At 40.8% G+C, this 14649-nt stretch overlaps 2 protein-coding genes across 3 annotated transcripts in view; both read left to right on the top strand.

Moving 5' to 3' along the window:
• The first annotated feature begins 3137 nt into the window (after window positions 1–3137).
• On the top strand, window positions 3138–5531 carry LOC118971984 (protocadherin alpha-5-like). The gene has a single exon (XM_037016075.2). It carries the CDS (start codon window positions 3138–3140, stop codon window positions 5529–5531), a length of 2394 nt encoding a protein of 797 aa, XP_036871970.2.
• Window positions 5532–10594: 5063 nt separating this feature from the next.
• The window catches only part of LOC118971986 (protocadherin alpha-C2), a 134495-nt gene continuing 130440 nt past the window's right edge, over window positions 10595–14649 (top strand). For both annotated transcript variants that reach the window (XM_073221836.1, XM_073221838.1), the window contains exon 1: window positions 10595–13179. In XM_073221836.1, coding sequence (XP_073077937.1) covers window positions 10597–13179 — 2583 coding nt within the window. In that variant the 5' untranslated portion in view covers window positions 10595–10596. The remainder of the gene's footprint in view (window positions 13180–14649) is intronic.

A 14649-nucleotide genomic window follows, 5' to 3' on the forward strand; every position in this document is an offset into this window, starting at 1 on the left:
GGTATATGTGTGTTAAATCATTTCAGCACATCTCTTGTATCTTCCGTGCCCTTCTCTTTTTTAAAAAATCATTTTTGGTCTCTTTATTGCATGCTAGATATTTTCTTATGGCCAATCTTCTATTTCAGCAACTTTCTCTTCTTCTTAGTTTAATCTATTAAACTCATCAACTGAGTCTAAATTCAATTATGAAATTTTAAGCTTTAGAATTTTGATTTTCCTTTTAGAAATAGATTACAGTTTTCTGGTGAAATCATTTACCTTATGTATTCATTTCATACATTAATCATAGTTTTTTGTGATCTGTGAGATCACTGTAATAATTGGATCATCTGGGTGTCTTTTTTTATTTTTATTTTTTCTCATGATCTTCTTGTTTGGTAGGCCTAATAATATTGTACTGAGTTCTGGATATTGTGCATGAGAAGTTGTAGTTGTTCTAAATATAGCAATATTCTTCCAAACTTGGATAAGGAACTTCTAAATTCTGAGGGATATGGATTTAGGGCATTTATGGAAATGCTTAAGTTGAAATAAATATTTTCTCTCTTTCTTTTTTTATGTACACAATGATGTCTGTCATTGCAAATATTCTGAACCTTTTAAAAATCTCTCCTATACATTCCCTGCCTCTGTTTTTGTAGTCTCATATAAAATCAGTAAAATAAACATTTTTTACTTTATTTTAAAACCTTCTTCCTTTCTTCCCCTCACTGAATCATAAAAACCAAGTTTACTGAAGTTTATTACTGTTTAATGATCCTACTATCTTCTTGTTTACCCTGGACACTGGTTAGGCTATCAGAATATTGCACCTCATCAAGTCCACTCACTTGAATTAGAACCTTAAAACTGGATATGACCTAAGAGATTGTCATTTCTGTCAATTTAAGATGAATAAACTGTGGCTCAGAGACATAAAAACTTGCCTGAGACCAGATGGATATAAATGTGAATACATAGAATTGAACCAAAATTTCTAAATTTAGTTCCATTGTTCCTTTCCATTACTAAATGAGTTCATCTGACACATATGAAAGCAATGGGATTGTGATAAAATATACTTAATTTACTTATTCTTTCAGAGGTACTTTAAAATGATTCTCAGATTATCTCCCCAGAATAGCTATATGAGTATTTTAGCACAATATTTTATAGGGAAGTTGAGCCATTATAAAAGTAATGTAAAGATGCACACAGTGGGCTTTCATGGGATAAATTATTTTCCATACATAATTAAATTTGGTCAAATTTGATGCAGTTTCATAAATTTTTAATAAATCTTTAATAGATTGCTTCAACTTCCCCTATTATTTCTCAGTGGTGTGGAAGACCTATATCATTTTTTACAAATAGGAGAGGAATACTGCTTTTTATATCTATTTCTGGAGTTTGGTTGAAAATGAAGGACATCTAGACTCCAATGCAAAATTAAATTTTCTAGAGTAATATCTTCCTGAATGCTTCTCAGTAAATTCAGTGGAGATGCCTCAAAACTTTGGTTTTCTTCACTTAAATTCATGTTGAAGGAAGGAATTTTATTTTTGCAGTGGGGATTAAATATGTTGAAATTTTTAGAGAAACTGTTGAGTGACAGAATCAGTCAATAAAGTAATCTATGTCACCGAAAGTAGTTTGGAAAGTGATTTTCAAAGGATTTTCTCTACCTAGGAGTTGTCTATGGAATTAGGACTAGAGAGTTACAATTATTGAGACGATGACCTTCAGAAAAAGAAGACAGATGCAGGTGATGATTTAGAAAGTTAATATAGTTAACAGACATGAAGTCGGGTCAGATGTCAAGAGCCTTGTTTTCTCCCGAAGTATCTATATATTTACATGAAAAAAATACATTCTGAAAGAAGTATCTGATCCTGTTGATGACATATTTTCCATTGAGTAATTTTTTAAGTATTTAAATATATGCTGAAAACTTTCTATAAATTACTATGTACACATTGTTAATACCATGCTGTCAGTTTGGCTGTTAAAAATTAATGTTTTATTTTTCCAAAAATAAACTAACTTATAGTATAGTTTTGGAATTTCATGTCCATCAGCGTTCTATTATAGGTGAATCAACAATAACTGATTATATATTTATAATCATATCCTTCATTTCCTTTTTACCCTTTTACATTAAATATTTTTAAATTATTATTATCTGTAACAGTTAACTACATAGTCTGGAAAACTGATGTACACTTTCTGAATGTACATCAGTTGTGATTAGTCAGTAATAGTAACTTGAAGAAATGCTGTTCAGATTAAAGTAATTTGAAAATAGTGTCAAAATGTTTAACAAAATTATTTTATTATGATTTTGGCTTCTAGAAAAACTGTATCTTCTCCTTACAATTTTTGAGTCAACACTAAAACTAGGTAGGTGATATAGAGAAATAAAATATATGGATTTTCAGCAATTTGAAAATCAGACTTCCAGAACAGAACTCAGACACTCAGGCAATAATGCTGTTCAATTTATTTTAGTTACTTTGAAAATAACATCAAGAAAGATTCAATATTAAATATTGCAAATAGGAATATAAATTTGTTCTATGACTTAGTGGATGTAATATACAAACATCCCATGAAAATATTACAGAAGAACTCAAAACTTTTAATAAGGTGCATTTAAATATTGAAATGAAAGCTAAAACTTTGATTAAAGTAACTTAGGGAATATGTAGTCTCCCTGAATAGAATAGACCAATACAAATACTCTAGTAAAGCTTCCTGTGGCATGACTTCAGTAATATTGATACTGCAATATTTTAATGAAAATAGGTATTTTCATTAAAAATTTAATGATATATTTTGATTCGAAATAAGGGAAATAGGAGTAAATAAAAGTCATTGAAATAGGGAAATAATGAATTTAAGGTAAACAAAGCACAACATAAAACCCTTTCATCCACATGATGGCGCTGGAAACTGCAAGTTTGTAATTTTTTTTTTACAACAAAGGAAATACGGTGAGTTTATCTTACTTAGAAAGGAAAAGACCACTCCATTTTTTACTCTGCTTCTGAAGCTGAACACGTGAGTAAATAAAAAATTATAGCAAATTGGGAGTTAAGTGTCCCAAAGCTATTGTGGTAGGGCGGTAGACATTTGAAAACAGCAACGTATTTGCGATGGTATATTCCCAGAGACCAAGTCCAGACGCCCCGTGCCTGCTGCTCTCCCTTCTGCTCGTGGCAGCCTGGGAGGCAGGGAGCGGCCAGCTCCACTACTCGGTCTCCGAGGAGGCCAAACACGGCACCTTCGTGGGCCGCATCGCCCAGGACCTGGGGCTGGAGCTGGCGGAGCTGGTGCCGCGCCTGTTCCGGGTGGCGTCCAAAGGCCGCGGGGACCTTCTGGAGGTAAATCTGCAGAATGGCATTTTGTTTGTGAATTCTCGGATCGACCGCGAGGAGCTGTGCGGGCGGAGCCTGGAGTGCAGCATCCACCTGGAGGTGGTCGTGGACAGGCCGCTGCAGGTTTTCCATGTGGAGGTGGACGTGAAGGACATTAACGACAACCCGCCCAGATTCTTCCGACACGAACAAAAATTGTTTATTTTAGAGTCAAGAATAGCGGATTCTCGGTTTCCACTAGAGGGCGCTTCTGATAAAGATATTGAAGCAAACGCAGAATTGAGATACAAGTTAAATTCCAATGAACACTTTGAGTTGGATGTTAAAACAAATGAAGGAACAAACTCTTTAGAGCTAGTTTTGAAAAAAACAGTGGATAGAGAAGAAACCGAAGAATATCGTTTATTGTTGATTGCAATCGATGGAGGAAAACCGGAATTAACAGGTACAGTTCAGTTGTTGATCAAAGTATTGGATGCAAATGATAATGCCCCAGAATTTGATAAATCCATTTATAATGTCAGATTAATGGAAAATACTCCGAATGGCACATTAGTTATTAAACTGAACGCCTCAGACGCAGATGAGGGCATTAATAAGGAAATAGTGTACCGCTTTAGTAACCTTGTTCTTGACAATGTAAAATCTAAATTTATAATTAATTCTAATAGTGGGGAAATAACAGTTAATGGAGAACTGGATTATGAAAACTGTAACTTATATGAAATTAATATTGATGCTGTAGATAAAAGTACATTCCCATTAACTGGACACTGCAAAGTGATAGTGAAACTTGTGGATGAGAACGATAATACCCCAGAGATGGTCATAACCTCCCTATCACTGCCTGTCCAAGAGGACGCTCCGCTGGGTACAGTCATGGCCCTGATCAGTCTGTCGGACAGCGACTCCGGTGCCAATGGGCAGGTGACCTGCACCCTGTCGCCCCACGTCCCCTTCAAGCTGGTGTCCACCTTCAAGAATTACTACTCGCTGGTGCTGGACAGCGCCCTGGACCGCGAGAGCGTCGAGACCTACGAGCTGCTGGTGACAGCGCGGGACGGGGGCTCGCCTCCGCTGTCGGCCACCGCCAGCGTGTCCGTGCAGGTGGCCGACGTGAACGACAACGCGCCGGCGTTCGCGCAGCCCGAGTACACGGTGTTCGTGAGGGAGAACAACCCGCCGGGCCGCCACATCTTCACGGTGTCGGCGCGCGACGCGGACGCGCAGGAGAACGCGCGGGTGTCCTACTCGCTGGTGGAGCGGCGCGTGGGCGAGCGCGCGCTGTCGAGCTACGTGTCGGTGCACGCGGAGAGCGGCAAGGTGTACGCGCTGCAGCCGCTGGACCACGAGGAGCTGGAGCTGCTGCAGGTCCAGGTGAGCGCGCGCGACGCGGGCGTGCCGCCCCTGGGCAGCAACGTGACGCTGCAGGTGTTCGTGCTGGACGAGAACGACAACGCGCCCGCGCTGCTGCCGCCTGGGGCGGGCGGCGGCGGCGGCTCGACGAGCCAGCTGGTGTCGCGGTCTGTGGGCGCGGGCCACGTGGTGGCCAAGGTGCGCGCGGTGGACGCGGACTCGGGCTACAACGCGTGGCTGTCGTTCGAGCTGCAGGCGGCGGCGGGGGGCGCGCGCAGCCCGTTCCGCGTGGGGCTGTACACGGGCGAGGTGAGCACGACGCGCGCACTGGACGAGGCGGACGCGCCGCGCCAGCGCCTGCTGGTGCTGGTGAAGGACCATGGCGAGCCGGCGCTGACGGCCACGGCCACCGTGCTGCTGTCGCTGGTGGAGAGCGGCCAGGCGCCCAGGGCGTCGTCGCGGGCGTCGGCGGGCGCCCGGAGCACGGAGGCGGCGCTGGTGGACGTCAACGTGTACCTGGTCGTCGGCATCTGCGCGGTGTCCAGCCTGCTGGTGCTCACGCTGCTGCTGTACACGGCGCTGCGGTGCTCGGCGCCGCGCAGCGAGGGCGCGTGCGGGCCGGGGCGGCCCCCGCTGGTGTGCTCCAGCGCGGTGGGGAGCTGGTCGTGCTCGCAGCAGAGGCGGCAGCGGGTGTGCTCTGGGGAGGGGCCGCCCAAGGCCGACCTCATGGCCTTCAGCCCCAGCCTACCTCAGAGTTCCAGCTCTGCAGAGATCGTGAGTGGCAAAGATCTTATTCATAGTAATTTTTCGTCATAATTCTTTACTGCTAAAAATTTAATATTTCACTCCACCCTTTTGAATTTTAATGATGGTTTTATAGTTATATTGTAGGGGTTTTTTAGATGTAAATTCTCTCTTGGTCCTAAATTATTTACTGGAAATACAATTCACTTAAGTTTGTTGGAGGTAATGACTTTGCTCTGTAGAATATTTTAGTAACATTCCGACTTTAATGAGATTTTTAAGGTTGGAGCTAACGGATCAGTTTTTTTTCTGGCTAGAAAGTATTTTCAAAGTTAGTTTTTTAAACATACATTTTAATCTTCAGTCTTTAGAAATGTAAAAGATACGTGTAGAACATAGTTTTGGAGTTATTTATTCTTAAAGTCTCATGACTACATTGAAATATTTTAATATTCTGTCAGTTTGCCTTTTGGTTTTGAATATCAGTTATTTTGGTGTTTCTATTACACCAATTAATTACTTTTTTAAGTAATATTTGTGCACAAATGATTCCTTTCAGGTTTGAACAGTCGGCTTTTGCATAGTCATGATGAGTTTGATTATAATAAAAAATTTTAGCTCTAATGGCTTTATTTTATTCATTTTTTGGGTACAAAATACATTTACATGTCTAAAACTGATTCTTTTCTACCTCCAATATCAAGGCACTTAATATATCTCCTTGAATAATTTAAAAGTTGCAATTACTTGCTTATCTTTCTAGAGATATTTTCTTTATATGCAAATATGCTCCCCTCTCCTATTTTAAAGCATAATTGTCATATTGTTTTTCAGCTTTTCTTCATTTAATGTCTTCACAATTATGATATATCAGTATTTAAAGAGATTCGTCATTTTTTTCTCAGATATATGTTGTCCCATTTTGCAGATATATCATAATTTTTCTCCTTAATATCAATATTTAGTGGAACACTGATTATATTTTCTCTTGCTTTTTTTTCCCATTTACAAGTTACATTGGTGGGAAGAAAATGTGAACTCTTATAGTTGGGAAAAATCTTAACATATTCAAGATGGAAAACTTTGGTATTGATTGTAGTTTTTTTTCATTTTTTCAGATAAAAAAAATTGTTTCATGACACAATCCCCACCTTGAGTTTGTTGTTTGTCAACAATTAATAATAAAGCTGCACATGTGAATCTGACACAGGCAAAAGCACTTTCCATCTCAAATACAGAGAACTGGTTTTTGGAAAATTTTAAGGAGAATGGGTATTATGTCTTCTCTGTAGGTCTGATAAAATTCCAAGGTAAATCCATCTGGCCCGGGGGTTTTGTTCTTGGGTAGTTTTTTGATTACTGATTCAATTTCATTGCTGGTAATTGGTCTGTTTAGATTTTCTGTTTCTTCCTTAGTGAGTCTTGGAAGGTTGTATTTTTCTAGGAAGTTGTCCATTTCTCCTAGGTTTTCCAGCTTGTTAGCATATAGGTTTTCATAGTAGTCTCTAATAATTCTTTGTATTTCTGTGGGGTCCGTCGTGATTTTTCCTTTCTGGTTTCTGCTTCTGTTGATGTGTGTTGACTCTCTTTTTCTCTTAATAAGTCTGGCTAGAGGCTTATTTATTTTGTTTATTTTCTCAAAGAACCAGCTCTTAGTTTCATTGATTTTTTCTATTGTTTTATTCTTCTCAATTTTATTTATTTCTTCTCTGATCTTTATTATGTCCCTCCGTCTGCTGATCTTAGGCCTCATTTGTTCTTGTTTTTCCAATTTCGATAATTGTGACATTAGACTATTCATTTGGGAGTGTTCTTCCGTCTTTAAACATGCCTGGATTGCTATATACTTTCCTCTTAAGACTGCGTTTGCTGCGTCCCACAGAAGTTGGGGCTTTGTGTTGTTGTTGTCATTTGTTTCCATATATTACTGGATCTCCATTTTAATTTGGTCATTGATCCATTGATTATTTAAGAGCATGTTGTTAAGCCTCCATGTGTTTGTGAGCCTTTTTGCTTTCTTTGTACAATTTATTTCTAGTTTTACACCTTTGTGGTCTGAAAAGTTGGTTGGTAGGATTTCAATCTTTTGGAATTTACTGAGGCTCTTTTTGTGGCCTAGTATGTGGTCTATTCTGGAGAATGTTCCATGTGCACTTGAGAAGAATGTGTATCCTGTTACTTTTGGATGTAGAGTTCTGTAGATGTCTATTAGGTCCATCTGTTCTTGTGTGTTGTTCAGTGCCTCTGTGTCCTTACTTATTTTCTGTCTGGTGGATCTGTCCTTTGGAGTGAGTGGTGTGTTAAAGTCTCCCAAAATGAATGCATTGCATTGTATTTCCTCCTTTAATTCTGTTAGTATTTGTTTCACATATATTGGTGCTCCTGTATTGGGTGCATATATGTTTATAATGATTATATCCTCTTGTTGGATTGAGCCCTTTATCATTATGTAATGTCCTTCTTTATCTCTTGTTACTTTCTTTATTTTGAAGTCTATTTTGTCTGATACTAGTATTGTAACACCTGCTTTTTTCTCTCTGTTGTTTGCATGAAATATCTTTCTCCATCCCTTGACTTTTAGTCTGTGCATGTCTTTGGGTTTGAGGTGAGTCTCTTGTAAGCAGCATATAGATGGGTCTTGCTTTTTTATCCATTCTATTACTCTGTATCTTTTGATTGGTGCATTCAGTCCATTTACATTTAGGGTGATTATTGAAAGATACATACTTATCGTCAGAGAACTGGTTTTTTACAATTCTTGAAAAGACAATGTGGGCTTAGCAGGTATTAAATATTCTAAATTTCATGTAATAAAATCTCAATTCCCCTTTTATTGCTTATCCTATTTCTTGCATGTTCACATGTATATAATTTTATTAATACACTTGCATAGGACTATTTAAATATTTTTGATATCTCATACTTTGAGAAAGTCCTAGAAATTAAGGAATTCTCACCATTGTAGAAATGTATAGTTAACAATTGTCAGCTTTTAAAAAATGAAATAATTTAGTTTTAAAACATAAACTCATTGATTTATAACTGAAATCTTTTGTTACTTGGGGAGGAAGCTGTTTCTAAATTGAGTAAACCTTTTTTTCCTCAACATAATCATTTCCCTTGACCAGAATGAATTTTTAAAAAAAACAACAAAAATATAAGCTGTTTCTTATGAGAAGACCAGTATTTTCCTTCTTGTTAATCTATTTTACAAGAAGGATTTCAGTAACAATATACAATTTTCTACCTGAAGCCAATGAGTAGAATCATTTCAACTGTTCCAATTAATTGTATTATCAACTTTCTGGAAATTGCTAGAAACTGCAGTGGAAAGACAGATTTGAAACTTACTTTTAAATAACTAATTTAAAAATTGAGATTCAGAATAAGAGACTCTTCACTTAGAGTTAAATTTATGGAAAACCTTAACCACTATAAAAAAAACCTTCAACAAGACCACAGGGCAATATAGCTTTTGTCAAAGCTTATCTTCCTGCAAGTAAAGGAACACTTTGCTTTGGGGTAATTATTGGTTAGCAGCTGAACTCTTTGTTCATAACTGCAATAGGTCAGTGATAAAGACTTCATAGATCTAAAGTAATTATTTTAAGATGGAGCCTTTTATACTGGTGGGGTTTGTCTATATTACAGTTGTTTGTGAGGATTTTACAAAAGTGTATCATAATTTAAAAAGAGGATGGGTGTTGGCATGTGTCCAGGTGAGTGAAAAATCTTTTATATAACCGTCATTTTCTCCTCTTGAGGAAGAGTTTAATCATCTTCACCTGATGACAGTGTAGATGAATTCATGGTAAAATGGACATTTGGGTTTGACTTGATATGAGAGTAACATTTTTACAGGGTAAGATGGAAGTGATTTTTAAAAACAATTTGAACAAAGGTTGAATTGAAGAAGACAAGCAAGTGTTTTACACTGTCTGCAAAATAGAATTCACATTGGAGAATAGTTGAAAATAACACTGGAAATGTTGGCTTGTGATCAAAACTGAGGTTGGGTAGAAGTGGTTCTAACATCTTGCAATTTCTATGTTTACTGAATAAAACAATATAAGCTGTACTCATGAGGATAAATATAGTGATATGTGAAAACACAGAAGAGTGTAGGCAAACTCTGGATAGGGCAGGTAAGGGAAAAAGTAATAGAAAATAAAATAAATAAAAAAGTAATTTAAAAAACTCACATAGGTGATATGTAGAATATTCATTCCATTAAATAAAATGAGAATTTCAAGCATTTGAATTAGAAGGTTATTAATGATTTCTCTTCATAATCTTCAAATTATAATCAGATTATTTTCCAGGAGTCAACAGAATGTATAGGTGAAAATGACAGAACCACAGAAGTGGGCGAGGGGGAAGATGTAGGTTCTCAATAAAAGTTTATTTGAAATTAGAAGTGGATGAGAACACTTATAGGAAACCATATAAAAGACTGAAGTTGAGAGAAAAGGGTGAAGTATTTTAGGGGCACCTGAAGGATTAGAGAAGCAAAGAACAATGGATAGAAATTCTACCAGAATTTGCAGTGATAGAGAAATATGTGAAGGAAAATGTTTTGAGAAAGAGAATTAATATAAGGTGCAGAGAAATTAAGAAATGTAAAGAATATGCACTTAAAATTTCATCTTTAGTCATAAAATAAAATAAAATACTTAGGAGTATTTTATATTCATTAAACAAAAAAAGAATGGACTTCATAATCTATAAGGTTTAAAAAGTGAATAAAATTTAAGTTACATTCTTTTCCCATAGGAAAATATAATAGCGTATCCTGTGACAGAAATATATGCATGTTTTTTCTCCACACAATGTGTGGGATAGTATGCACTTCTAATTTCCAAGCTTAGTTCAGATCACACTTAAATATTTTAGGCTGATTGATAACACTTTTTAAATTATTAGAAGGAAAGTGCTCCACTATGAATAATCCAATCCCTTACCCTACTGTAAGTTAATAAAAGAATTCAGACAAGATGAAACAAACTCTATAAATTACATATATTAGTGTATTTACTCTTGAAGTTTTTAATTTTGATTTTGAATTTAAAGACATACAGCATGGGGAGGTTTTGTGAAAAGATTTTTTACTTACACGTTTCCCCTTTGGGGCCGCATGATGTCGCTGTCTACCATGAAGTTATATCCAACTGTAATTCAAAGTACGTCCCTCAAATCGCGGCGTTGTTTCAGAAGTGCTGAATGGCAACGGGCAAGAAGAGTTGGATTAACAGACTGGAGGATCATAAAATATTTCATCTTAATGCAGAGGCAAGATCTTCAGATGGAAATAAAACAAGTCTTTTACATGGTAATTACCCTGGAAGGCCAACTGGGATCTCGGCGCCTGCTGCTGTCGCTTCTGATCCTCGCAGCCTGGGAGGCAGGGAGCGGCCAGGTCCACTACTCGGTCCCCGAGGAGGCCAAACACGGTACCTTCGTGGGCCGCATCGCCCAGGACCTGGGGCTGGAGCTGGCGGAGCTGGTCCCGCGCCTGTTCCGGGTGGCGTCCAAAGGCCGCGGGGACCTTCTGGAGGTTAATCTGCAGAATGGCATTTTGTTTGTGAATTCTCGGATCGACCGCGAGCAGCTGTGCGTGCGGAGCCTGGAGTGCAGCATCCACCTGGAGGTGGTCGTGGACAGGCCGCTGCAGGTTTTCCATGTGGAGGTGGAGGTGAAGGACATTAACGACAATGCGCCGGCGTTCAGTTTCAAGGAACAAAGACTACAGATTTACGAATCTAGGCTGCCAGATTCTCTGTTTCCACTAGAGGGCGCGTCGGATGCGGATGTCGGCTCAAATTCCTTCCTAACCTATAAACTCAGTTCCAGTGAGTACTTCGCATTGGATGTGAAAACAAGCAGCGATGACAATACACAAATAGGGCTCGTGTTAAGGAAATCCTTGGACAGAGAGGAAGCATCGGAACATAACTTATTGCTGACAGCCACTGACGAAGGCAAACCTGAGCTCACTGGCACTGTTCAGCTGCTGGTCACCGTGCTGGATGTGAATGACAACGCTCCCAGTTTCGAACAGCCTGAGTATCAAGTAAGATTATTCGAAAACTCAGCCAACGGGACAATAGTTATCAGACTGAATGCTTCTGATCGGGATGAAGGACCTAATGGTGAGATTTCGTACTCTTTTAATAGCCTTGTTCACCCCTTGGTTAGTGATCAGTTTAGCATAGATTCAAATACTGGAGAAGTAACAGTCCGAAAGAATCTGGATTTTGAAAAAGCGAATTCCTATAAAATCCGCATTGACGCTACCGACAGAGGACACCCGCCGATGGTGGGTCATTGTACAATTTTGGTTAAAGTCTTAGATATTAATGATAATGCCCCTCAGGTTTCCTTGACTTCAGTGGCCCTTCCGGTCAGGGAAGACGCTCCTCTCGGCAGTGTGATCGCCCTCATCAGTGCGTCCGACCGCGACGCCGGCGCCAACGGGCAGGTGACCTGCACCCTGTCGCCCCACGTCCCCTTCAAGCTGGTGTCCACCTTCAAGAATTACTACTCGCTCGTGCTGGACAGCGCCCTGGACCGCGAGAGCGTGGCGACCTACGAGCTGCTGGTGACAGCGCGGGACGGGGGCTCGCCTCCGCTGTCGGCCACCGCCAGCGTGTCCGTGCAGGTGGCCGACGTGAACGACAACGCGCCGGCGTTCGCGCAGCCCGAGTACACGGTGTTCGTGAGGGAGAACAACCTGCCGGGCCGCCACATCTTCACGGTGTCGGCGCGCGACGCGGACGCGCAGGAGAACGCGCGGGTGTCCTACTCGCTGGTGGAGCGGCGCGTGGGCGAGCGCGCGCTGTCGAGCTACGTGTCGGTGCACGCGGAGAGCGGCAAGGTGTACGCGCTGCAGCCGCTGGACCACGAGGAGCTGGAGCTGCTGCAGGTCCAGGTGAGCGCGCGCGACGCGGGCGTGCCGCCCCTGGGCAGCAACGTGACGCTGCAGGTGTTCGTGCTGGACGAGAACGACAACGCGCCCGCGCTGCTGCCGCCTGGGGCGGGCGGCGGCGGCGGCGCGACGAGCCAGCTGGTGTCGCGGTCGGTGGGCGCGGGCCACGTGGTGGCCAAGGTGCGCGCGGTGGACGCGGACTCGGGCTACAACGCGTGGCTGTCGTTCGAGCTGCAGGCGGCGGCGGGGGGCGCGCGCAGCCCGTTCCGCGTGGGGCTGTACACGGGCGAGGTGAGCACGACGCGCGCGCTGGACGAGGCGGACGCGCCGCGCCAGCGCCTGCTGGTGCTGGTGAAGGACCACGGCGAGCCGGCGCTGACGGCCACGGCCACCGTGCTGCTGTCGCTGGTGGAGAGCGGCCAGGCGCCCAGGGCGTCGTCGCGGGCGTCGGCGGGCGCCCGGAGCACGGAGGCGGCGCTGGTGGACGTCAACGTGTACCTGGTCGTCGGCATCTGCGCGGTGTCCAGCCTGCTGGTGCTCACGCTGCTGCTGTACACGGCGCTGCGGTGCTCGGCGCCGCGCAGCGAGGGCGCGTGCGGGCCGGGGCGGCCCCCGCTGGTGTGCTCCAGCGCGGTGGGGAGCTGGTCGTGCTCGCAGCAGAGGCGGCAGCGGGTGTGCTCTGGGGAGGGGCCGCCCAAGGCCGACCTCATGGCCTTCAGCCCGAGTCTTCCACCGTGTCCAGTAGTGGCGGATGTCCGCGAACATCAGGATGTAAATGACGATCATTGTGCCAAAGTAAGTTTGAATTTTCATAATTAAGTTTTTATTTTTAGATATTATAATTCTTTTAATGTTTCTGTTTAAACATCCTTATTTTTAAATTTTCGACTAATATTACAAATACACAGTATTTCTTCTTCTTTGGAGTATTATAGTGTCTGGTTTGCTGTGAATCTTAAGGTGGAATGTCAGACATTATTTACATTCTATACCTCAAAAAAAATTTTGTTAAAACTCCAAATTTCATTTAATATGTCCACTTTAGTGTATTTTTAAATTATCATTGGTAGTTGGATGTTTAATGGTTAATTCTGTTTATTTTTCATATCTTTGGTTTTGAACTTCGGGGAAGTTGGTGCCCATTTATTCCCTTTGTGTAATACAGTATATTGAAATTTCAGTACCACTGTATTACTTAATGCTTTTGTTCTTTCAGTTTGTTTATTTTCCTCTTTTGTTTTTGCTGATACTTTTATGTAGCCGATACTTTCAAGTTATCTAGTTTGGGTCAGGAGTCTGCCAATTACATCTTATTTTGTACATGCCCCGTGGCTCTGGTCATTCTAAGAGTCTGTGGTGTTTTGGTCTTTTAAACTATTTTGGGATAAAGAACAAGACATTAGTTACTGGACTGAACAGTTCTGATTGGGAATAGGGATATTTCATCCTGTTTTAATGATCATCTGACACCATATCATTGCTCGATTTACCAAACAGTGGAGAAATAGAAATTCAATGAAATTTGGACTTTACAATCGACTAAATTGTAAAATCTGCATACCTCAGACACTGTAAAAATCTCTTACCTATGCTTTCATTTTATTTGGTGGGTTTCTTTTCATGGAGAGCTATTTCTTCTAGTTTAATGCTCTCACTAAACTCTTTTTATTGTGATTTTAAATCTTCAGTATTTCTTTACATAAAAGCAGAAGCGAGTATTGTTAAACATTGAATTCTGAAGCCATCCTTCCTTGCCTAAATGTTCATCCCTACCAATTTTGTTCTGTATGGCACTGATAATTGTTTAACCTGTTTCCAGTTTTCCATTGGTAAAATAGGGATTATGAACAGTAGTGTGTATCATAGAGAATTGTTTTAAGCGTTTCGTAAGTTGATAGTTATAAGGTATTAGACATAAGGTATATAGTTATACGGCATTAAGGTATACTTGAGTAGTATTAACTACATAGTAAGTGCTTAATAACGTTTAGCTCTTATTCTGAAGAGGAATAGGAAAATATAAAATGTCAACAAATTGTTATTGTGGCATCCATACTGTTTTTATTTTTTGTAAAGATTCTTTTTTTGTCATTCATACGGAAGCCGTATGTACCAAATTAATGTAAAATATCTATAATGTTTTGAATGCCTTCCACTACATTGACAAAATTATTTAAAATCAGTTTTTCAACGTTAATAATTGAATTAAGACTGACAATAGAAAAGCTTTTTGGATTCTAGAAAGACAGTTAAGCTTCGGAGCCC

Source organism: Manis javanica, chromosome 14 (assembly GCF_040802235.1).
Source record: "Manis javanica isolate MJ-LG chromosome 14, MJ_LKY, whole genome shotgun sequence".
NCBI classification, from domain to species: Eukaryota; Metazoa; Chordata; class Mammalia; order Pholidota; family Manidae; genus Manis; species Manis javanica.